The 25,652-nt window shown below is 41.7% G+C and overlaps 2 protein-coding genes across 2 annotated transcripts in view; one reads left to right on the plus strand and one right to left on the minus strand.

The window, feature by feature from the left end:
- Positions 1-3,114, minus strand: part of LOC118404284 (myotubularin-related protein 9-like) — a 10,166-nt gene extending 7,052 nt beyond the window's left edge. The window contains 4 exon segments of the mRNA XM_035803351.1: positions 373-566; positions 1,163-1,322; positions 2,217-2,380; positions 2,973-3,114. Of these exon segments, the coding sequence (XP_035659244.1) occupies positions 373-566; positions 1,163-1,322; positions 2,217-2,363 (501 nt within the window). The 5' untranslated portion in view covers positions 2,364-2,380; positions 2,973-3,114.
- Positions 3,115-3,559: 445 nt separating this feature from the next.
- Positions 3,560-24,754, plus strand: LOC118404285. The gene is made up of 11 exons (XM_035803352.1): positions 3,560-3,624; positions 10,407-10,480; positions 11,161-11,298; positions 12,184-12,346; positions 13,206-13,348; positions 13,743-13,905; positions 14,358-14,466; positions 15,352-15,540; positions 16,170-21,354; positions 23,121-23,347; positions 23,844-24,754. The coding sequence occupies exons 1-11, from the start codon at positions 3,597-3,599 to the stop codon at positions 24,043-24,045; spliced, it is 6,621 nt and encodes a 2,206-aa protein (XP_035659245.1). The 5' UTR covers positions 3,560-3,596; the 3' UTR covers positions 24,046-24,754.
- The last annotated feature ends 898 nt before the right edge of the window (positions 24,755-25,652 follow it).

Raw genomic sequence — 25,652 nt, forward strand, 5'->3', positions numbered from 1 at the left:
CAAATAGTATCTTTAGATCCAACATCCTAAACTAAAATTTGTCCCTTTACCTAACATACCTACATTTATCTAATTGTATTATGCAGCAATATACTAACGATTGAGATCTTTAACAGTTGAAAAAAATGTACACATAAATGATAGATACAACTGCACCATGAAACACTCTTGAAAAGCCTGATACAGAGTTCAAGAAGTCAAAAGTTTCAGAAAAACCTTGGTTCCTTACAAACTTAAGGTAACCTACTTTCCTCAAGCAAAATTTGGTTGCCAAAGGAGGTTAGAGCACTTTTATCTCATGCATTAGCCTAAAAAAATATATATAGTCTTGCTACTTTAGGTTGCAAACAAGCCAAGGCAACCTGTGGTTACACCTAAAAGCAAGTTTAAGGCTGCACAACCCTCAATCCAACCCCTGACCTTGTAGTCTTTGTTGACGTAACTGATTCTCCAGTCCTCGCCGAAGAGCCTTCCGAACTCCGTCTCCGGCGGGAAGGCCTGCCAGCCGTCCTCGATCACGTCAAACATCGGGCGGAAAAAGAACGGGTACGTCAGTGTGATGGTGTCTGCAACAAGGAGAGTTTTGATTGGTTAATCAAGCTGCTCTCATTGAAGAGGTGCATCAGTCACATATGAATACAGTTACTCCAAATGTTCTTCAAGCAATGACTGTTTTTAAAGGTAAGGTACATACCTCCAAATTTTAGACGGCTGACAGTCCATCTTGATCACATAGAGTAACCAAGAGGGTTGGGAGTTGCCCAAGTCCTACCTACCCCTACTCTGCAAGGAGGCGGGGGGAGGGGGCAGATGATCTACGCAAGCCAGACATAGTCTTGTACTCTCTCGCGAGATCGAGACTTGGTCACTCTCCATGATCAAGATGGACTGTCAGCCTTTGAGAATTTGGAGGTATGTACCTTGTTATTTTAAAAAAAAGCTCATCCAAATGAAGCGCATCCAAATGCCTGGCTAAAAAGCATGTGTCTGGTCATTCCAAAATTATATCCAGTGGCTTTTTGTCACATTCACAGTTCTGTTTCCTTTAGTCTGTGTAACACAAACTCTGCTGTCCAGGGCTGTACCTGGCCCCTCTAGGAAGCCGGCCAGATGTTGGGCAGGCTGCTTTAAGCAAGATTTAATCTGGTTATGTTTGCCTTACCCAGTGATGACAAGACCTCTATGGAGCTGGCGATGTTGAGACACTCCTCCATCCCAGGGATGTCCAGTCGGATGACCCGGAAGTCCTTACACTTGACCGTCAGGTATCCCATGGAACCCACAAACTTCTTCTCTATGCTGTCCACACCACTGTGCAGCAGCTGGACATGGAAGGGAGTAAGGTTCAAATTGATGTTGGTACTACTTTCTGCAATAGTTGCACGTACAGGAGTACAAATAAGATATATGTCTAAATACTAACATAGTCTAGGTCTATGTGTAAATGCAAATATCTGTATAAAGCTGATGTAGCCTGACTAAAATCAAGCCCCTAGCGGCCGGCCCTACAATTGCCGCCACTCGGGGGGAGGGGGTCATTAAGCCCAGCCGGCGAGAGCTTGTGTAAACACAGGCTAAAGCTGATGGTACTTCCAATAACCTAAATGCAATTGGCCTCTTTTGCATCTGCTTTCAAGAGCTTTCATCTCTTTTTTACAGATCTATGCATATACAATGCCTGTATGGTAGTCACTGTTTTGTCCTTTTGCAATTTGCTGACAAGGTATTGGAAGTTCAAGCCAGTTTTATCAGCTATCTAGCCTTAAGGTATCATCCGTGGCAACACCATCTTCTCTATGCCAAAAAGTGTGGAATGGTCAGTTGGTGCTAATCGAACTCCACTAGTTATTAGTATTACAGGCAGGGCTCTAGCCAGCTCAAAATATTTTTCCGTGAGCCAATTCCCATTGTCGCGAAAACACTATTCCAGGCGTTAGAGGGACTGAACTGATACCTTGAAAAAACGGTTTTTAATGAGATTATTGTATGCGAAAGGGCGCCGACACACATTGTCAACAATCACAACAATAGCAAAACAAACAGTGTGTGGCTTTTACCAAGAATTTTTGTCCGTCAAGGTTGACGGATTGCTTTTAAAATTTTTCCGTCACACCAAGGAGCTTTTATCTTGGTCACACATAGCAAACTTCCGTCAATTGACGGAAAAACGGACGCTGGCTAGAGCCCTGATTACAGGTACAGAAAAATAGTCTTACCCATAGTTCCTCCGCATTTTTCTGTCGTGATGACAGGATGAGGTGGTGCCCGGTGACACACAGCGTACCCTCGATCCGCGGGCAGAGGGGCCGATGCAGCACCACGCCGTCCACCTTGGGGGTCTTGATCAACTCAACAAACTCCATTTTGTGAAATTCAACAACTGGAATATGAGGGAAAGAATCCTTCTTAAAATCTGGGCTCAAAGAACTAATATTACCTAGAAATTCTAGGTATCATAGGTGAAGTTTATTGAAAGATTTAACAAAACCCGTTTGGACATTGTTAATGTTATATGCAAATCGAAACAATGGTCTAGACAATGACTGTTTTCTTTTTCAGGGTCTTTACCTTTGACATATTAGTTATTACCTAGAATTCCTGTCGCCGCACGTGCATTCTGATCTCAGTGAAAGGGCTTAATCTGCGATTCCTCTGGCTTGTTTTACAAAATTATTATAGATCGCTCATTATAGACTTATGTAATCTCGAACCAAGGAGCTCCTTGTTCGAACATACATTTATTTCACAAACTTCATTTCTACAATGGTGATATTTTGATTTTGCTGGCCTTAAAGGACCATATGATGAGATGAAATTCTAGTTTTATTTTGTTAAAAATCACAAATCGACTATATCTTGCATATTTCATCAACATGCAAGTTCCGGAAGTAAATTTTATGTTAGTCTCATTATTATTTTAACATAGACAGTTCCTTGTCTGAACACAACATTTTTGTGTGCACCATACTTACCCGAAGCTTCCCCAAGAACTGCCAGACTACCTGTGAAACTAAAATCTTGAGATATTTGTACAATATCGAAATTATATCTTGATCACAAATTTTTACTTCACTCGACCTCCATTTTCTTTTATTCAGACCATTCCATTACAGCACCGGGGACGCTCGATTAATAAAACTTAAACTAATATCCTGTAAAGAATATACGTAGTTGTTTATCATCATCATATCAATAACCTATTGCTATCACAAAAGAATATCGAACTTTATATATTGAGGAAAACATTGTAGTAAGGATACGTTTTGAATTATTTCAATATTACATCCCTTTGTAAACTGGCATAGTAGGAGAGACCTAATCTCGTAGGAGGCGGGGGAACGCGAGAACGTGACGTCATAGACACCTAGGGGGCAACCCAATGGCAGCAACACGCAATATGCCAGTCTATTTATATGTTTATTTAGTACTATTTAAGCATGAAATTAGACAATAAAATAATGATTTCAACTTATTTATATTTGTTTTATTTGATTTTAAACATATTTATCTATTTTACTTGTTTTATAATGAGTTTACATTATTTTTCAAAATTGTGGTTCGTTCTGTTGCACTCCGCAGCAACAGAGCCATACAACATGGCGGAGTATCCAGACCAATATGAAGGTATGTGCAACCGATACTCTTTATTTTTTGTATCAAAAAGTATTGTATGACCATGTCGACCTTACAAGTCATGTGTGGCACGAACTTAAGATGTTGGTGCTTTGTTGTATATAGACAGGTAACGCTTTCAGCGTTGCATTTGTCTTGAATTTGCAGATGAACTTGGCACAACAATTTGCGCGGTCAAAGAGTTCATTCAAATCTACGAGCAATCTTTTTTCTGTATTCTTCTCTTTCTCCAATGAAATTCGTAAATGTAGGAAATGTATGCTCTGATGTTATGTTGTAAAGTTGCCCTTCGGTGACTTGATTGCAATGTTTGACATTGATATATTTGCTAGAATCTTTTATTATACAAAAATGTGTATGGATCTATGATGATCAAAGTTTCCAATTGTGTCGTAATAGTTACATGTTAGTTGTTAAGAACTAATACTTTTCACTTTTGATCAATTCTTTGACAAATGTTTGCAATTTTTTATTTGCTCCTCTGATATTGAATAGTACTATTGTTTTGCTCTCATTTATACTAAGTTATACTATTTATAAATCTAAGGGAACTATGAATCTGTATGATCATGAGAAAAAAAATCTATGTGAATCTGACGTTTCATTAGTATTTTCAAAGTTAATTATTACATCAAATAGAGTATTTAGGGTTAGAAAAATCATTTGTCAGTGCACAGAAAATGTATTTTTTTGGTGTGTGTGTGTCTGAAATTAAAAAAAGAAAGTTAGAATAGTACTGATGAACAACAAACATCAGTGATTCAGCAATTTTTGGCATTCTTTTTTTTTATTTGTAATTCAATTGTCTGTTCAGCACGCACAGTCAGGGCTGCACAGCTACCCTGTGGCTATTACAAAGGGCTAGCTCTGCTGACAAAGACAAGGACAATACAAAAAATGAAGTTTACATGAAGAGATTATAAATCAATGGCAATATTCTATGACATAATATTTATTTCTTTTCCTTTCTTTCTCCACTGCATTTTCAAAGTCCTCTTAAAATAATCTGCATAAATCTTTATAGAACAGTTTTGTTTTTGGAAAAAAAAGTCTCTTTAACTTTAGTTCCATGTGTTACTTGTTTAAGATATCACATAAATTGTTTAGCACACTCTTTGTTAGGTTAACATTTTAACACTGTAGTGTAATGTGTAATTACATGTTTTGAAAATGAAGTATCATGAATTTGAGTAAATAGCCTTCAAGTACTTTTCATCACTAAAAGGGAAACTTAAGATTATGATTCAGTAGGATATAGCTTCAAATGAAACACAGCTCATCCTAAATTTCAGAAATTTAGTTAGCCCAAAATCATCAGATTGAACTTTTCTGTGAATACAACTTGTTTTGAGAAACCATGTGAAAAATCAGAGAGTCATGTGTTGCAAAAACATCTTAAATTTTTCTTCCAATATTGTAACAAAAAGGCTTTAACTTAAGATTTGCGTGACTATTATTGCGGTGACAGGTAAGCGACAGGTTGTTATAGAGAGGGGTTATGACCTATGACGTGTGCGTTACCCAACAGAATCAAACACCATTCATGAATGATAAATAAGATAAGTGTAGCGTAATTTCACCTTCTGCTTTACGATTGTTTGTTAGCAACGATGGAAGATGGTACGTAGGGTTTGTTTCTTGTCTTTATGCAGTTTACCTGCTTATGAGGTATGCTTACCTTTCAATAATCGTTATCAGTTTTCATTCTCCCCTTTCATTGTTGTGTGACAATGTGTACTGAACAGACCACATCCTGTTATGATACCTTAAATCTGATTTGACGTGATATCGATAATATCACAGGGCAATCTAGACTGGTATTGTGTTACAAAAGGTGCTTAAGATTTTTAGATGTCATCTGTATTTGTCACTGTCAAGTAGAAATAATCATAAATTCAATTCAACGAGTATTTGACGATATTTTCTGAGAAAAAATTGTAGTTTTAGATTTAAGGATTCACCATAACAAGAGTTTTAACGTATTTATTTCAACTTCAAGGTGAGATATCAATCATATGTGACATGTTCTTTTCCTATCATCAATTGGTTTTGTTTGACTCTTTCATCATCAGTCTTTGTATGATTGGTTTTTGGACAAATGCAAGATGATTTGTATGAGCTGCCATTCATTGTAAAAATACTGTTACATCAAGGTCTTCATGACATCATGGATTTAAAAGAAAAGCTGCCAAATTTTGCAGATAATCAATACTAGCCTTAATTTTTTCTAGCTTAAATATTTGCTATCAACCAGTACTAGATATGTGCCAGTATAAGACACAAAGTCTCTAGGTTTTGGGATTTAAGATGTTCAAGATACTTTATTCTAAGACTTTGTAATTTTGTTGCACATTTTCACCATTATTTTTGTTTTGTTTAAAAATTAGCACTGTGCTAAATACTGTAACTTAGGTGTCCATTTACTAGCATGCTTGCATTGCCATGTAATTGTTTTGAGATTCTGTATAATTTCTAATTTTACGGTAGGTTCTCATGTAGCTGTAACTAAGCACCATGTAATTCCAAATGATTTCCAATTTTACGGTAGACAGGCAACAAGTCACAGTTACAGCCTAGTCACAGCTGAAGTAGTTGCCATTGGTTGAAAGGTTATTAGTATTTCTTCATAGGGCTGAACATCATGTTTATTCTTTTGGTTACTTGAACATGTTGCATGCAATACCTTTTTTTACAAGTTGCAGTTGGCAATTCACAAGTTTAAAGAGACAACGACAGTGAAACCCGAGGTTATCTTGTGCAAAATAACCTGGGGAAAACATCATAAATTTGAATTTGACCAGTTCAAGGTCTGTTCAAAATTGGTAGAGAAGGGATGCGTACTTTATTTGAGTTTTTCCATTTTAGTTTTACCTTTCAGTCCCACAGATCTCTCTGAGACTTGCCCCAAATCAGGGGTGCGTACTTTATTCGAGAATATACGTACTTGCAAAAACAAAGAAAAAGTTGAACGTGAATATTCTAAAATTGCACAAGACACCTAGTTGTTTCATGCGACAATGGCAAATAGTTTGAAATTCATCTGAGAAAAAAATAAACCTTTAAATTGATAAACTTAAGGATTCTTACTCTCAAACCTTACTCAAGAGATGTCGCCATGTTATAATCATAATCTGAACGACAGCATCACTCTCATTGACTCAGGCACAATCTAGACACGGTTTTTCTCGATATCTGCCAGCCGACAACCTCTCGCCGACAGCTTTTTTTCAGCGTCTAGATGGAACTGCAATATCGCCATATCGGCAAAATTACTCCCGGAAGGTCCGGACCATTCGTACAATAGCTTAGCAGGGGTCCCCGATAGCTTGGCAGGGGTCCCGACAGCTTCCGCGCGCGTGTAGATGTGTCCCGACCTCGGGAGGGCATATAACGTGGGCTCATTAGGCTATATAGCTGTTTATCACTGCAAGCGCCACGGGTGTCACACAGCCAACGTTCCAGATCCCTCCTGACATCTCTACAGATATCGGCAAAAACTGTGTATAGATCGGGCCTCAGAATCTGTTTGTCTGTAACCAACACTAAGTAACAAACAAACACATGTTTGTCAAGTGGGTGTGACTACATGTACCCTGCAATCATAAGATTTTCATACTGAACTTTGACATCAAGTGTTAATTTTGTTTTGAGTAGTAACCGTAGTAGGCTGTTTTGTCAAAAAAATGTAAGCTCTTTGTTGAAAACAGAATTTGATATTGTGGTATACAATGTAAATTTGACATGCATGTATGATGTAGTCTTGCAATACTTTGGAAGTGAAACATCTGCAATTGAATACTATTGACCAAAACATCCTTGATTACAGTAATATAAATCACCGTATACGTTCAGTCAAATTCCTACATGCTGGCTGTGATGGCAGAAAACAAAAGATCGGAGTTCGCGTGATCTTAAATTTCTTTCTGTATTTCCTTTTGATGACTGTGATGTACTGTACAGTTACTTATGCTTTTTACACACAGAATCTGACATGTATTTATGATTTAATACCAAGTTCTCATTCGGTATCCTTCAATTCTAAAAATATTGTGTTTATCTTTTCTAAATTGTTGATGATTAGAATGATAAGCAATCTTCATTTGTGCACTCACGATAATACATGTGTGTGTATGACAAAGTATTTCAATGTTCAACAAATGGATTTACAGTCAGAAAAACATTTATTTTTACTGATAGGAATGCTTTGCCACATGCAAGCAGAAAAACAGCTATTTACCATATGAATAGCATGTCATCCCCTAATAGACCAGGTTTCCAAGCTGTTACGTCTGACGTCAGAAATATTTTCAAATTTCCAAATCTTTTGTCCGTCATGGTAGCAAGCAAAATGTAGCTAACGATCAAATCAACCATCACACTCTGACGTTCTTTCACATTCTACACGCAGCAAAACGAGGAACAATAAACGATAAACAGAATACTGATTGCGCATACTGTATTTCGTTTTTTCAATCTAAATCTGCACTTAATTGGCGTGCGTTGTCCGACACAAACCCTTTGACATGGCTCAATTGAAAAATAATACACTATTGATAATGAGAGTCACACAAAATACAACGATGCAATCCTAGTCTATCATGATTTCATTTGATAGTAGTAGTACCATACTTAAGCCGTGCGGATATGATACACAAACAACCTACCGGTATGTAAATATTAATATTGTACCAATGTATTGAAGACATGACTCATTTTTGAGCACATGTAAATTATGTATTTGTTATTGTCCGTAATTTCATACAGTACTGTTAATGTATTAACTACTATAGTGCAATGCAGCTAACCATTTACTAGTACCATCAGTTGGTTGGGTGCAATACTGTAACATACGACAAAATCGTCATCAACCCACCTTCTGTATGACTGGTGTTCATATCTAGGACACCTGTTGCAATTGGCCTTTGTACGATGTGCTAGATTTGTGCGCTGTCTTCAGGTGTTTACGTGGTTTGTGGTCAGGTGACATGTGGTAGTATGATGTACACGGAGCATCAGGTGTTTAATGATAAGGCTGGTGTTATGAGAATGGCCATGTGGAGAGGGTCACGCTTGTTTACATATTTGCGTTTCATGTTAGAATGGTTCATTTACATAAGAGGGGGGATCAAGCCAGATTATGGTTTCTTTATTAATGAATAACATAGTGTACAGCACATATTGATATTTAGTACCATATGTGCCAAGATTGAGAAGGGTAAAACGTCCATTGGCTTCTGTGAAAGACTGTGAATGTTAGCATAATAAGCAATTCAATGTCCAGTCAAAATCAAATTGCAAAGAAATATATGTTAGTCTAAAAAGAAATATAATAGTTTTTGTGCTCAATTTTGTATTTTCTTCATCGTATTATGACAGTAGTTATTAAGTATTGTAGTATCGTTTTAATGACAATAATTGGATTTTAATCGTAGAAAAGGTAAGCCCATAGAACAGTTATCATACAAAAATTAACGTTTTTCAAACAGATTATACTTTTTTATAGTCTGTTACTGTAAAATGTTACTGTTGTTTTTAGTCAGTTTCTAAGTGTTTCTCAAGTCAAATACGCTTAAAAAATATGAAAGTTTTTACTCAAGACACCCCCAGGAAGAGTTGGCAGCACCCTTTTCTGTAGCCTGCTGCTATCTAAAGCTGTTGTCCCCCCATTCTCCATGGCCGATGTACCGTGGTATTGTGGAGAGGACGTCTATAGTTTATGTTATAACAAGAGCCGGATCTCCCATTGTCAGCCATGCACAACACATGGTCATGCCTGCAGGATATTCTCAGAACTTGTGTGAACCACCATGATATAGCCAGGGCTATCTCCCTCCATACTGGACTGGAAATTTGCTAATGTAATGGTACAGAAAAAAATTGACATCATTCGTTCTCAAATCTTTTAATTTCATGACATAAAGACACTATTTAAAGCTTTGAAAAAAAATTAACAAGGAAAAATAACAACAGTGGCTTCTAATTCCAATTAAATCAATGTTTTGTCTTTTCTGTGTAGCGCCCCAACAGCATTATCGGATATACATAAAGCCTGGAGTCCAGCCATTAGTCGGTTTAAATTTAGTCCGAGTGGGCTGAGCTTAAGCTAACAAACAAGGCTGGACTTTAGGCTTCCATTATAGCCTGGGTACCATCCGGATAGTAGTTCGCTCCTATGTTCGCTTCTGCTATCCGTCTGGAGACTTGTACATTCAAACCGTTTGGTGCTAATGTCAGTTAATGAGCGAATCAAGAATAGGTTCTAGAGCACTCGTTCGATGACAACAGGCCTCCCACAAGCGCAACGCCTGTTGAACGATCGCTCGAACCCATTCCATAATTCGCTCATATTTGGGGACCAACCAGCGCCTGCGTCCAAAATTTGGACGATTCCAGACGTAAAGATGGTCTTCGTTCCCAGACGGAAACACAGAGAAGCGACTGTACATAGTGTATAATGAATGTCAGAGCTAGAAGCAGCTGTATCTTGTATATAATGCACGCCGGAGCGAACTACTTTCCGGATGGTACCCAGGCTACTTCCAGGTTTACATGTAAGATTTAAATGCTAAATCCGAGGTCTGCGATAGATAAACAAATCTTCTTTTCCATTCCTACCATGCATGAATTTTGTAATGAAATCCAGCAAAAATAAGATGTACATGTATCCAAGCAACTTGGACATTATGTGGAAATGTCCTTGATGTACCTAATTAGAAGATGCACTGATTTCATGTTTGACGATTTTTTGACAAATTTTCTTCTTACTTTCCCAGCGTTCCGCGCCTCATCTATGGATAATATGGAAGCATGTACTACTTGCGGCAGAACTTTTGTTCCAGAAGTTCTAGTGAGTAACGCCTTTTGTTTACTTTTACTTTTAAATGACGAATAACAATTCAGAGCTTTCTCCCATGGCCAGTTAGCATGAGTACCATCCTTCGAGTGACCACTGGCTCAATACTTTTGCAACTGTAGAAGGTATTGAGCCAGCGGTCACTACGGACTCCGAGGATGGTACTCAAGCTAATGGCCAGCTTAGCCTCCATAAAACATTTTTTCTTTCAGCTCCCGGGTACTGATTGCTTGTACCAAGCACTAATTATTGGCTTTGTTTTAAATCTAGTTTGTCACTCAGTTTTACCATAAACAATATAGATTTGAGAACTTAATAAAATTATTATATATAGTTTGTAGTTATTAAAAATGATTGAATGAGTGAAATGTTGTACAACTGTATGTTAATCCGACAATTATGTCAACTTGCAATGATTTTTTCCTAACAGCTTGAGCAGTCCACAGGAAGTTATATTAATAGTAACAGCTGAATCAGATGTAGCATAGTCTTGACCCATTTCATCAACAATTGTACAACTTTAATCAATGCTTTGTCAATGATATCTTTTTCTCTGGACACATTTCAATCAAAGCGTGATGTAAGAAAGAATATAGCATTATGCACACAACATGGAATATTGGTCTACAGTTAAGCTCTTCCTGACAAGTTATAATCTGTTTTTACTTTAACAGGAAAAGCACGGTAGGATATGCCGGAAAAATGCGCAGAAGAAGAGAAAGGTGTTCGATTCCGGACGGATGCGAGCACAGGGGACAGATATCCCCGTCAACAAGACGTTACGTACACAGCCACTCGGCACACAGCCAAAGGTAGGAATGTGATGGAATTATGTCAAAACTACAACAAATGTATATATATATGTTGTACTATGCAAACTTGAGCAATTTCTGACTTTGAAATGATTTTAAAAAATCTCACCCATTGAAAAATCTCAGGACAAGTAGGGTACTTGCCCGATTCGCACTTTCACTTGTCCTGGACAATTGTGCTAGTGGAGTCGTCCAACCCTTCAATAAGTCTTACTAGCCTTTAAATATGTGATAAGTTTCGTGTGATCTGGCATTACCAGTGTTCTTGTTTAGTAAAAAATTGGGGTTGTTTTGAACTGTCTGAATCGCGATCTTTAATTGAAAGTCAAACAACGATGTTTCGAAACAGACGACATCAGTTGAATAGCAGTTGAATATGTGATTTGAGTGGCATTCCCAGTATTCATGTCTAGTAAAAGTTGGGTTGTTTTGAACTGTCTGATTTGTGGTCTTTGATCGAAAGACAAACAACGATGTTTCAAAACAGACGACACCAGTTGAATAGCAGTTGAATATGTGAATTGGGTGGCATTCCCAGTGTTCACTCACACACTCACTATCCGGTTTAACGTCTGTTGTTCTGCATCCCTTGGGGGTTAGGCGTTCATGTTTAGTAAAAGTTGGGTTGTTTTGAACTGTCTGCTTTGTGGTCTTTGATCAAAAGACAAAGAACAGAGTGATGTGGCATTCCCAGTGTTCATGTTTAGTAGAAATAGGGTTGGTTTTGAACTGTCCGAATTGCGGTCTTTATTCGAAAGACAAAGAACGATGTTTCCAAACAGACGAACCCCGTTGAATATGTGATTTGAGTGGCATTCCCAGCGTTCATGTTTAGTAAGAATGGGGTTGGTTTTGAACTGTTGAATTGCGGTCTTTGATCGAAAGACAAAGAACGATGTTTCCAAACAGACGAACCCGGTGAAGCAGTCGAAATGGAGACAACAACACGAGGAGTTCATCCGCAGCATCCGCGCTGCGAAGGAAACCGACGTGGCGATAAAGACCGGAAAGCCACTCCCTCCTCCACCTCCCCCAGTTGTGAACCCGGGTAAGAAGATATGCATTTATTGTTTATTGTTTTGTTTATTTATTTCGCACTTAACGAAAAAAAAACATTAATCAGGGTTCGACAAGTTTTCTAGAATTCACTAAATGTCCTATAGGGCAACTACATGTAAAATTTACTTGCTCAAAGCAACTTTTTACTTGCCCAAAATGTAAATGACATTTTTCTAAGATGTATTTTCACTTCCAGCATTGAAGTTCTTTGATTATTGGCTCTATTTTTCTGCATTGACCAATGCTTGATACCATGACTGTGAAAAGTTATGTCAAGTATCAAAACTTCACTCCTGGAAAAATCTTACTCGCCTCATTAGGCAGGTGGGGTCAGTCATGGGCTTGTCCAATCAGCACTTTTACTTGCCCTTCACTGAGGCTACAAAGACAGGGTTGATATTGCAAGGCATTATGCAATGCTGCGAGAATCAACTCTGTGTGGGAGGGTGTGATTCTATATCTAATAACCCTGGGCTCGAAATACATTTTTCTGCATACGTGCACTGGTGCAGGTAATACGGAAAATTACCTGCACCAGACAAATTTTACCTGCACTACTCTGAATTTATGAAGTATGGATCATACTAAAATTGTTATGGAACCATTGCTGTTTTTTCTTCTATTAACTTTATAGGTGGTAACAGTCAATGCAGCTAATAACAATCCACATACACCTACATCATATGACATTTTGTATAAAGCCCAGTACATGGACCAGTGCAGGTTAGGTGCAGGTAGACACCAGAAATACCTGCACAGCTCCAATTTTACCTGTACTAACCTGCATATGCAGGTGGTATTTCGAGCCCTGAGTAAAGTTATTGACTGAGCTTGTCTTCCCTCTGTAGACTACGTCCAGTGTCCGCACTGCGAGAGGAGATTTAACGAGGCGGCAGCAGAGAGACACATCCCAAAATGCGCCGACATGAAGAAGAGAATGCCAAACAAAAACGTCGCAGACGCAAAAGCAAGGACAAACGCTAGAACACAGGTAAGGGAAGATCTGTAGCTACAGCTGCATAATTGTGTAGCCACACCAAATTGATTTTCTGTTCCCTTTTCTATCTTTCAATCATAAAGCTATGTCATACACTAGATACTTAACATTTAGGTAACATTTGTAATTATAATACAGTTTGCAATTTGTTTAGCCTGGATACCAGACCCCAGCCGATCTCAAAAATATCTAAACACAATAGATATTTTTGAGATCGGGCTGGGGTCTGGTATCCAGGCTTCAATTTGTTAGGCCAACCCCATCAGGGGCAAAGTAGGGGGGGATGGAGGGGGATTGATAGCAAATGAGAGGAACAACAGTTTGAAACTTAAAGTGGCTACGATCATAGATTCTCATAGCAAATCGTTCCACATCTGTCTCTCAACAGTACCGGGCCCCCCTACCCGGGAAGAAAAAGCCAGCTGCAGCCAACTCAGCCACACGGATGACTTCCACTGCTAACAGTGCCCAGAGCAGGGGAGTATCCAGTGGTTATGGCCAGCAGGCATCTAGCGGTTATGGCATGCAGAACGGATCAAAGAGAACGACAGGTACAGGAATTAGTCTTTTATGTTTTTATTGTCAATGATAAGTCACTTTTCTTTTTCACCTTCTCAGATCCTAATCTTAGGTGAAGAAAACCTAATATCCCAATGAAAAGTTTCATCAGGTTGGTACGTCTGACTGTCTTTTTACACATTCAACCATTGTTTTGTTCACACAAATGTTTCGGTGACTGTCTGTCGCCTTCTTCAGGGCAATTCTGACTGGTTCACATTGTACTGCAACACATTAGTCAGAATAGTCTGTGTAACACAAACTCCGCTGTCCAGGGCTGTAACTCGGATGTTTGGCGGGCTGCTATAAGCGAGATTTAATCAGGCTAAAGTCAGAATTGCCCTGGAGAAGGTGACAGACGGTCACCGAAATCTTGGTGTAAATTATGCAATGGCTTGTGTAGAAAGAGTCTCCTTATTCTGCTAATCATCTTCTTTATTTTCAGGTGGCAGCACCTTGACCAATGGCAGCTCACCATCCTCAGCCAGATCCACTGGTTATAGAGGGTCTGCCCAGTCTGGCTATCAGGGGCCTGCTGCAGGCGGCAAAGGAAGGTACGATCACAGTTCACATTGAGTCATCAAATGCCATCAACTTGATTGGTTGGCTGGATAATTGTTTATAATCTATTCAACCCGTGGGAAGGCTGGGACCGAGGGTGATGTAGAAATGTTTTACATGTCATACTCAACCTGAGAAAACACAATGTTTCAGTGGAAAATGCGTCAGAAGTTGAGAAAATTTGGTGTCCTCAAACAAAAAATTGTTGCTCTGACAACTTTTTGGCTGAGGACACCAGATTTTGAACAAGGAATACAACATAGTACTGGTTTTATCGCTAAGTTTTCTGATGCTTAGTACCTTTAGCCATTAGAAGTGTAATCTAGGTAAAAAATTAGATACACAGTTCCAGATTTGGGTGCACAAGGGTGCACAATTGCATCTAAAGCTGCACAATTGCACCCAGTATTTTGAGACTTTATAAGCCCTACTTCAATGTCATGTTCACAGGTCTCAGTATAGCTACCAGAATTATGACAATGACAGTGTTCACCACACTTTTGGAAAAGAACTAGGGAAGTTCCCTAGTGCATTGAACATATGTCTGAATGGGTGTCTGTGTGGCGCAACGGCTAGAGCGTTGGAATCAGAATCAGTAGGTCCCAAGTTCGATACTCGCTATGCCCCTGCCTCCATGACGTTGGAGTGAGGCCCAACGAGCCTCACAGCTAATCTGTCTAAAAGTGCCAAAAACACCTACGGATTTGGTGCTGCCAGTGTTTTAACATCTGCACACTTGCCACTAAGACCCGTGAAATTTTCCTTTTTTTTTATTGAACATATAAATGCTTAATATAGTGTCCCTCTTCTCTGTCATGACCTGAGTGGAAGAACTAAACTCTTTATTCCCTTAAACTGGATTGATATCACTTTCACAGGTCTCAGTATAGCCACCAGAATTATGACAATGACAGTGACGACGACGGCTATGACAACAGACAAGAGAGCCCCTTTGATCACGGCAGAGGTGCGATGCTCAGAACAGGCAGGGTCAACAACTCCCCTCCCGTACGACAGGCCAATCAGAGACCGGCTAATAGATCGTCACCAGCAAATGCAGCTAGAAGGTTGGTCAGCGCGATGTGTTGTCAAGTCTGATTGGTTAGCTTTGGCTTACTGATAGTAACTCAGAATGACGACAAATCGAAATGCCCAGTTGCGCGGCGCAATTATTTTGTTTCACACGACATACAATCAAACTCAGCGCAGCGCCCTACCTATTTTTGAGGTGAAGACCATGCAATTATTGTTGTGTTTGGATCAAATGCTGTTGAACTTTAGATTAGTGAAGATCTTAAAGTCCTCAGAATTAAGTTGCGGAGCTCAAGCCCTGAGATTATCTCCCATCAAAAAAATTAATGTGTCTCTAATGACAATCATTTCTAGATTTACTATTATGCTAGAAGTTTCAAAATTTCAGTCTCACAATATTATTTGAGTTTGTGAAAAAAAATTTGAAAGACAGGTTCAGTAACAGTATGGTAACCATTCTTTTTAATAGCAAAATGAAGATAGAAAGGGTAGTACCGTCAGCACTATATTCTCATTTTGCTATGACATTGTCAGTTTTTATTGATTTCATTTAGTCTCTAGATCTTACATTTCTTATTGTCTAATTTATATGAGTTTTTTATTATAATTTACTTGTAGGCAGGCAGATCTTCATTTTTATTTCCTCTGCTTTACACTTGTGCAGCAGCCTAGCCAGTCAGACAGAAAACCCAGCTAGCCAGCCAGCTAGGAATGATACCCACAGTCAGTCAGTCAGCGTAGACGACTCAAACAAGCCAGCTAGCCAGTCAGGGAGCGCTGCACTTAGCCAGCAAGTTAGGAAGTCAGGCAGAAGCACTCCTATTCTTGTGCCCACATTTCAAAAACCCATTGCCGCACAGAAAGGTAAGGAGGTTAAGAGCCCTTCGCCAACAGTCAGGACACCGTCACCAAAGGGAGCTGATATCGCCTTTCCGCGACTGATGGATCCAAATCCTGACGAGGACATGAATGAGGACCCCCTGGCGTCTTCGAGCAAGTTTATCGCTCTCACGTCCGAGGAAGGCGAGCTTTCCCATCCAGTTCCGCTTCTTCCCAAGCTGGACTTATCGGGACTGAAGACGCCCCCCAGGACTCCCAGGAAGGGACGGCCGTCTCTTCTGACCAAGAAAGGCAAGAGTCACGACCAACCTCCGAAGATCACCAAGCCGCTCCTTACCACCAGGGGAGAAGAGGTGGTAAACCTGCAGTCTACAAAGAAGCGCTTTGCTCAGACTACAATGAAAAGCCCGATGCGCCCTCAGCCCCTAAACAGCAAGTTGTCCCCCTCACAGAAGGAAAGTGACAGCGATCGCTCCTGTCCGACACAGCTTGCACCCAGAGGCACCAAAGAGAAGGCAGTCCTTGCCATAACACCCCCCTCGACACCGATGGCACCCAAAGGGAACAAAGAGAAGGCAGTCATTGCTATTACTCCCCCCTCAACTCCGATGGCACCCAGGGGCACCAAAGAGAAGGCAGTCCTTGCTATAACACCCCCCTCAACACCGATGGCACCCAGGGCCTGTCTGACACCCCTCGCAACCAGGGCCTGTCCGACGCCCCTTGCACCCAGGGCCTGTCCGACGCCCCTTTCACCCAGGGCCTCTCTGACACCCCTTTCACCCAGGGCCTGTCTTACACCCCTTTCACCCAGGGCCTCTCCGACACCCCTTGCACCCAGGGAGTGTCCGACACCCCTTGCACCCAGGGGCAACAGCGTGGTGACGCCACCATACAAGATCAGACCTGTGTCTCAGATTGATCAGGAAGTCCCCAGCCCAACTCCTGCCATCAAGAAACCACTGCTGACACCAAGAGGTAATATTAAGGCACAAACAGTGATCAACAGAACTGGCACCACCGGGCGCAAACAGAAGCGGTACTTCACAGAGCAACCAAAAGTCCAGTGTCCGACCTGTCCACTAAAGCTGATCCGGAGGGCCGCAGAACGACACATCCCTGTCTGTGAGGACAAACATCGACGACTGGGCGAGAAAAAGCCTCCTGCAAAGGCTTTTCAGCAGGCAAAGAAGGCAAGGACAAAAGTTGTGGCAGTACATGTAGACAAACAGCCAAACATTGGTCTGGCAAAGCCAAAGCCCCACTCCATGGCCTTGAGTTTGGCTGAGGAAGAAGAAAAGGAGGAAGATGCGGAAACCACCAGATTGAAGAACAGCCGCTTTACTCAGAGCTCTGAAGTGGAAAGCCAAGCTGGCACCACCGAGCGCAAGCAGAAGCGTTACTTCACAGAGCAACCGAAAGTCCAGTGCCCACACTGCTTAATAAAGCTCATCCCTGGTTCCGCAGAAAGACACATCTCTTTCTGTGAGGAGAAGCACCGACGCCTGGGTGAGAAAAAGCCTCCAGCAAAGGCTAAGAGGATGGTAGAAGTCTCCAAAGGTAAAGCAAAAGTTGTGGCAGCACTACATTTGGATGATCAGCTAAATAGTGGTCAAGCAGCTCCAAAGCTCCACTCCATGGCCTTGTGTTTGGATGAGGAAGGGGAAAAGGAGAAGGATGCAGCAACCAATAAATTGAAGAACAGCCGCGTTACCTCGTGGTCTGCAGAGGAAAACAAAGCTGGCATCACTGAGCCCAAACAGAAGAGGTACTTCTCAGAGCAGGTTAGAGTCCAGTGTCCATACTGCCCAATAAAGATGCTCCCTGAGGTAGCAAAACGACACATCGCTTTCTGTGAGGAAAAACACCGACGACTGGGCGAGAAAAAGACTCCTGCAAAGACTAAGAGGACAGCAGAAATCAAAGTCTCCAAAGGAAAAGCAAAAGTTGTGCCCGCAAAACCAAAGCCCTACTCCGTGGCCTTGTGTTTAGATGAAGAAGGGGAACAGGACAAGGATGGAGATGCAGCTAAAGTAAAGAAGAGCCGTGTTACCTCACGGTCTGTAGTGGAAAGCGAAGCTGGCACTACCGGGTACAAGCAGAAGCGCTACTACACAGAGCAGCCAAGAGTCCAGTGCCCGCACTGCCCCATCAAACTGAAGGAAACGTCATTACCTGAGCACGTCAAGTTTTGTGCAGAAGTTCATGCCCGTCTTGAAAACAAGAATCGTGGGAAAACTAAGAAGCAGACAAAGAAAGGGTTGAATAAAACTGCGATACTCCAGGAGCTGACAGAGGAGCCCTGTAGCCAGAAGCGCTATAACCCGCCCTGGGGCCCTAACTACGTCTACTGCCCGTACTGTTTCCTAAAGATAGACGCAATGTCCGCACGAGAGCACATCCCTTCCTGTCGTGCTGACCAGGAAGAACGACTGGCTGAGAAAAAGATTCCAGCAAAACCAAAACTTTCCAAAGAGATGGAAGCCATTGCTCCATCTGGACGATCAAAGAAGACCAAGTCGGCCTCTAGGATCCCCATACCCATTAGAAAACCGCTGCTGACAGCAAGAAGTAATATCTTTAAGGCACCAAAAGGCAAGAAGCTTTGCCCATCACCGCTGAAAAGTAACATTCCACCAGCTGAAGGTGATGCCCAGGGGTTGCTGTCGATGCAAAAATCAAATGCTGCAGAAAAAGAGACCTCACATGAGCCCTTTGTGTCAAAGGCTACAGTGGCAGCCATCAGCTGCAGTACCAATGGTAAAGGAAAGAGGGAGCTGCCAAGCAAGCAAGCTGACACTGTACAGAAGAATCTACTGGCAACTGCACACATGGAGAATGAGTCACTGACCTCTCCATCTGATAATATGAAGCCAGAGGCAGCGGTCTCAACCCTCAGTTGCAGTACCAATGGCACAGGAAAGAGGGAGCTGCCCACGAAGAAGGCTGACACTGTTGACAAGGATCTAGACACAACTGCACGTGTGGACGGTCAACCAAACACTGGTCAACCAAACAGTGGTCAAGCAAAGGATAGGGAAAGGGAGAGCGATGTGGAAGCCACTAAAGTACAGAAAAGCCTCATTTCTCAGAGGTCTTTAGAGGAAAACAAAGGTGGCACCACTGAGTACAGGCAGAAGCAGTGCTACTCGGAGCAGCCCAGAGTCGAGTGCCCGCACTGCCACATTAAAGTGAAGGAAGGGTCATTGTCTGGGCACATGATGTTCTGTGGAGATGTTCACTCCCGTCTTGAGAACAAGATTCGTGGGAAAACTGAGAAGCAGGCTAAGAAAGCGTTGAGTGAAATTGTGATACGCCAGCAGTTGGCAAACGAGCCCAGAAGGCAGAAGTGCTATAACTCACAGTTGGACCTTAACTACGTCCAGTGTCCAAACTGTTCACTTAAGATGAATGCGATGCTCGCAATGGAACACATCCCCTTCTGTGATGGCGTCCAGCACCCCCGACTGGGTGAGAAAAAGACTGAAGCAACAATTGAAGGGACCGTCACGGCAGAAACAAAAATTTCCAAGGGGAAAAAACAAGACGGCTACAAGAAAGAAGCCATTGCTCCCCCCTGGACACTTGCATCACCCAAACACAACCGCGGGATGACTCTACCAAACAAGACCAGGCCTTCCTCACGGATCCCTATTACCATTAGAAAATCACTGCTGACACCGAGAAGTAATATGTTCATGGCACAAACAGGCAAGAAGGTCTCCGCATCAGCGCTGACAAGTAACGCTCCACAACCACCTGCAGATGGTGGACACAGGATGCTCATGATGCAAAAATCAAACTCTGTAAAGAAAGAGATCTCACGTGCACCCTCTGAGAACATCAAGGCAAAGGCAGTGACAACACTCAGCTGCAGTACCAATGGTAAAGGAAAGAGGGAGCTGCCCACCCATCAGCATGACACTGTACAGGAGGATCTAAACACAACTCCACACATTGGGGCCAAAGTTGTGGCAGTATGTGTGGACGATCAGCCAAATAGTGGTCAAGCAATGTATGGGGAAGCAGCTGCTTTATCAAAGAACAGCCAAATTCCAGCTCCTCAGAGGTCTGTAGAAGGAGACAACGCTGGCACCACCAAGTACAAGCAGAAGCGCTGGTCCACATATCAACCAAAAGTCCAGTGCCCGCACTGCCCCACTAGAGTGAAGGAAGCGTTTTTACCTTGGCACCTCGAGTCTTGTGCAGGAGTTTACGCCCTTCAGGAGATCAAGAATCGTGAGAAAACTAAGAAGCAGGCGAAGAAAGCGTTGAGTGAAACTGAGATGCGCCAGCATCTGACACAGGAGCCCAGTAAGAAGAGGCATCATTCCTTGCCCTCGGACCCTATAGTTAAGTATGGCTTCATCTATGATTGCCACGGTCAGGTCAGGCCCGCGTACAGGAAATCCACAGAGCACGTCAAAGCCAGTACTGGTTACCTTTCATCACCGCTCGAAATGGAAATGGATTCGCCCTGGCCTAGAGGTGACAGTCCACTGAGTGCATATTCAAGGTTACCAGAAATCCCTTCGGCAAGAGATTCGTTGAGTACACTTACACCAGAAATCCCTTCAGAAAGAGAAGAAACTGCCATGACCTTAAAGCAGAGAATTGAAGCCTTTGGAAACAGAGCCCCACCCACATATGGTTTTCCCTGGCCTGAATGTGAGAGACTGCTGCTTACGACAAGGTTACCAGCAATCCCTGAAGAAAGAGAAGAACCTGACGGTACGTTAACGCAGGGACCTGAAACCAGAGAAAGGGGTTTGCCCACGCCTATAGAAGAGATTCCGCTGAGTGAACGCTTGGACCTCCACTACACTCAGTGTCCAAACTGTTTGATAAAGATGACCGTGAGCTCTGCAATAGATCACATCCCAAGCTGTACGCCTAGAAGGTTAAAGCAGGAAACTGAAAACCCTGGGAACAGAGAAAGCGATTCATGTCACATGTCCGAATCGTGGCCCAGCTGCGAGCTTTCGGGAACAGAAAGTGTGACACCAAAGTAACACCAAAATAGATAAAATAATTAATAGATAAAAATAAATAAAATTTGAAAAGATCCATAAAAATAAGAAAATGAAAAATGAAAATAAGAATTCAAAAAAAAAAATAAAAGAGAATACATTTCTGTTATCCACAAGTTCCCCCGGCTAGTAAATACCACATTTCAGGCAGTACAAATGAAGCATCCTGCATATTCAACAATCATTCGAAGCAAGAACAGACAGTGGCTATACAGTTACTGTACATCCTGCATATTCAACAATGAATGAAATCATTCAAAGCAAGAACAGACAGTGACTACAGTAATGAACAAAATGGCCTCCAGGCCTGAACTCTGAGTCGTTATACTCAACATGTGTACGAGCAACTCATCTACAGCTAGTACAAGTCGAAGGGCTCCTCTGTACAAGATTGTGGCAGTGGTCGAAGCTGTAGGCAATTGGGAAAAGGGACCTCCAGTCCAGACAGGCCTGGCAGTTAGGGCACATACTAGTCAGCTACAGGACAGGCAGTCAGGGCACATAGGCAGCTACAGGCAGGCAGTCAGGGCACATAGGCAGCTACAGGACAGGCAGTCAGGGCACATAGGCAGCTACAGGACAGGCAGTCAGGGCACATAGGCAGCTACAGGCAGGCAGTCAGGGCACATAGGCAGCTACAGGACAGGCAGTCAGGGCACATAGGCAGCTACAGGACAGGCAGTCAGGGCACATAGGCAGCTACAGGCAGGCAGTCAGGGCACATAGGCAGCTACAGGACAGGCAGTCAGGGCACATACTAGGCAGCTACAGGACAGGCAGTCAGGGCACACAAGCAGCTTAGATAGATATTGGGAAAAGATAGTCAGACTTACAGCGCATCTGGTCAACAATGGTCTTCCTAGCAGAATAAAGAGACTCTGTTTTCACAACCATTGATTTATTGTCACCTTTTTCAGGGTAATTTTGATGGTCACCGAAACTTTGGTGAGAGTAAACCAATGGTTGTGTAAAAAGAGTCTCTTTATTCAGTGAAGTACCAACCTGATGAAACTATTCACGGTCTTCGTAGCAGCAACCTATGCATTACTGCAGCTGAACTTCTAGTATTGATATTTTGTGATATGGACAATTGCTATGATCGTGATTTTTGAGTGGTAGATACTCTAATGTTATAGATGTGACAACACACAATTTTGGCCATATACTGTATCTGAAGAAGTCCAAAATTATGATATACATCAAAGAAGAGCTTGCATGTTGTAGAGGGTGCTCTGAATATAGTTATATTGAATTTCCAACCACTGTATGATACTTAACTCGAAAGAACATCTGTGTTGGTAGAAGTCATTATTGAACTAATTTAACTAAATATCCAACACAAAAATTGGACTCACACAAATTTTCGACTGAACAGCTCCAGTCTTTGTCAAAGAATGAACAATCCACTGCTGTCGTGACGTCATGTTATGCATATAGAACACGTAACTCAGTAAGCAGTGGATCGTAGGTTGCAGGAAGTCTATGGAACCCACCGTCTCTGTCACCATCTACATCAGAGCTTTACAACCATCCCTGAACAGAGACGGTGGGCGCCATAGACTTCTTGCAACCTATAATCCACTGCTTACTGAGTCACGTGTTCTATCTGCATAACATGACGTCACGACAGTAGTGGATTGTTCATTCCTTGACAAAGACTGGTCCTGTTCAGTCGAAAATGTGGGTGAGTCCAATTTTTGTGTTGGATATTACAGTTTAACTAGACAGTTCAAGAAGACATGTAGTGTCTTTTAAAACTCAACATTGAATTCACATCATGGTGTTGGTGTTTCGATTCTTCCAACAGGGGGAACAGTGGACTGATGGGCGGCATGAACTCTCGAACGCCGACTCCACCCTCGGTCGGGCGAGGGCGACCCCCCTCCGGGCCGTCTTCTGCATCACGGAGAAACCGCGGCAGCGCAGGGTCGCAGCAGACTTATGCAGCCAACCACATGTCGGGGAACTCAAGGTGAGAGCTTTAACTAAAGTTTAAGAAGAAAATGACTGTATCAGCTTGTAACAGTTTGTATTTAGGTTACTGAATGGCATTTATACTGACAACACTGTCCTTGGTTTTGACTGGCATTTACATTGACAACACTGTCCTTGGTACTGAATGGCATTTACACTGACAGCACTGTCCACGGTACTGAATGGCATTTACATTGACAACACTGTCCTTGGTACTGAATGGCATTTACACAGACAACACTGTCCTTGGTACTGAATGATAACTTAATACTTTAAACTTTGTTGGGGAGTAGTGCACCACAGCGTATACAATGATCTACCTATCTCAGAGTCTTCAAACCTCAGTTGACATATTCAAATCATTCTTGCAGATATGATGATTATGATGACGTCTACCAGGAACAACCGGAATACTTTTGTTGGGGAGTAGGCACCACAGCATATACAATGACCTACCTGTTCAAACCTTTGACATATTCGAATCATTCTTACAGATACGACGACTATGATCATGAAGACTATCAGTCCACTGGGGATCTACCGGAGAGATTGACACAGGCCATGCGGCTGGGAAGCACGGAAAACATCGCTGGAAAGACCGCGTCCAAATTCTGCCACGAGTGCGGGACCCGATATCCTATCCCTAACGCCAAGTTCTGCTGCGAGTGTGGCACGAGGCGAATCTGGTTGATGTAGGCGGACAAAGCTTTATAATGAAATAAAAGTAATCTACTGTATCAAATCGGATATATCTCTAATGATAGAGAATGATAACAGGATGTATTTTAGACCAGACCTATAACTTTCAGATCAATGCTTCCATGTTCAAGATATGGCGGCGCTTGGTTTTATTGGACACTTGGTCAATGTAAATGTACAAAAAAAATGTACTACAAAATTTAGACTATCTTTACGAAATCTCAGCGGGATAGTCTAATTTTGTATAAAAATACATGCATGCCATATATGCATTCCAATGCCTAAACCAAAGTAAGAATTGTCTACAAGTGTAATACATTACACCAAGGTTAATACTAATAGCTTCCTTGATAACACCCTGTACTGTAGTACTCTATGCATTTAAACCAGCTTACAGTGCAATTCTTATACTTTAACATTCCAGATATTCTGCACACTAATGCACCTATATATTTGTAGCATATTGTCTAGTTTGCTAGTAAATAATGTCTGTAAATATGTTTATCGCATATTTTGCTGAAGGCCCACAAGCCTGGGTCATATTTCATCATGTCTATAGTGTACAGTTTCCTGCATTCAGAAATATTTGTGTGCAAATTTGTTTCGTCCACAGCTTTGTATATGTTGCAAGAATGTGTCTTTTCTCAAGCTCAATGTCACAAAGCATGTTACTCAGGCAAGTGCAGAGATTATAATGTTTTAAAGAGATGAAACTATTTTGTTGTTTTTGTGTTGCGCAGTTAGATTAAGAGATTTTATATGCTGCACTCAAAAGGTAACAACTAAAAACTGCCATAGTGACCCCCATTTAAGTGTAATCAACATTAGACCATTGGACCGATTAGAAAATTAACAGATTATTTTATCAGGCATTCACACGTTTTGGCGCTTGCAGGTGGAAGAAAATAACGAGTGAAGTAGAGTAGAGTTTATAGTAATTTCTACCAAGTTTTATAGCCAATCGTACAGGTGCAGTCAGGATTTTAAAACGCCAGTGTGAGTCAAATACTCCACCAAACAGATTTCGTTTTTGTGAAATGGACCATTGGTATGAGTCATACTGCATCAGGTCCAGGTTCAGGTCCGGACCTGGACCTGATCCTTTGGACCTGAACCGGACCTGGACCTGAATTTTCTGTACAGGTACCCACCCCTAAGCCAGGCGCCTCGGACCAATCAGAAGGCCCCGTTCCACGTTGGTTATGACATCGCAATACATAGATTCCGGCCAGTCCGGTGTGTATCGCTCTTCTGATTGGTCAGAATTAACCAGCATCAGTCTCGATTTGCATCGACACTGGTGCCGATGTTGATGCAAATCGAAACCGATGTCGGTGTCGATTCATTCTGACCAATCAGAAGGAGCAATACACACAAGAAAGTAAGGGATATGCAGGCATTGGCCAATCAAAAGGAGCGAAGCATATGCAAGAGCAGAGGGAATAAGTACAGACTGCAAGGGGGAATGGCTCCTTCTGTTAACATTGATAACGAGTGTTGTTGTTCTAAAAAGCCAAAGACTGCAATGTTTTGAATATTTTCTGCGGAAATTTTGATTCCAAAATGCAATCTGTAATCTTACGAATGTATGCACCAAAGAACAA

This window comes from Branchiostoma floridae, chromosome 17 (assembly GCF_000003815.2).
Source record: "Branchiostoma floridae strain S238N-H82 chromosome 17, Bfl_VNyyK, whole genome shotgun sequence".
Lineage (NCBI taxonomy): Eukaryota > Metazoa > Chordata > Leptocardii > Amphioxiformes > Branchiostomatidae > Branchiostoma > Branchiostoma floridae.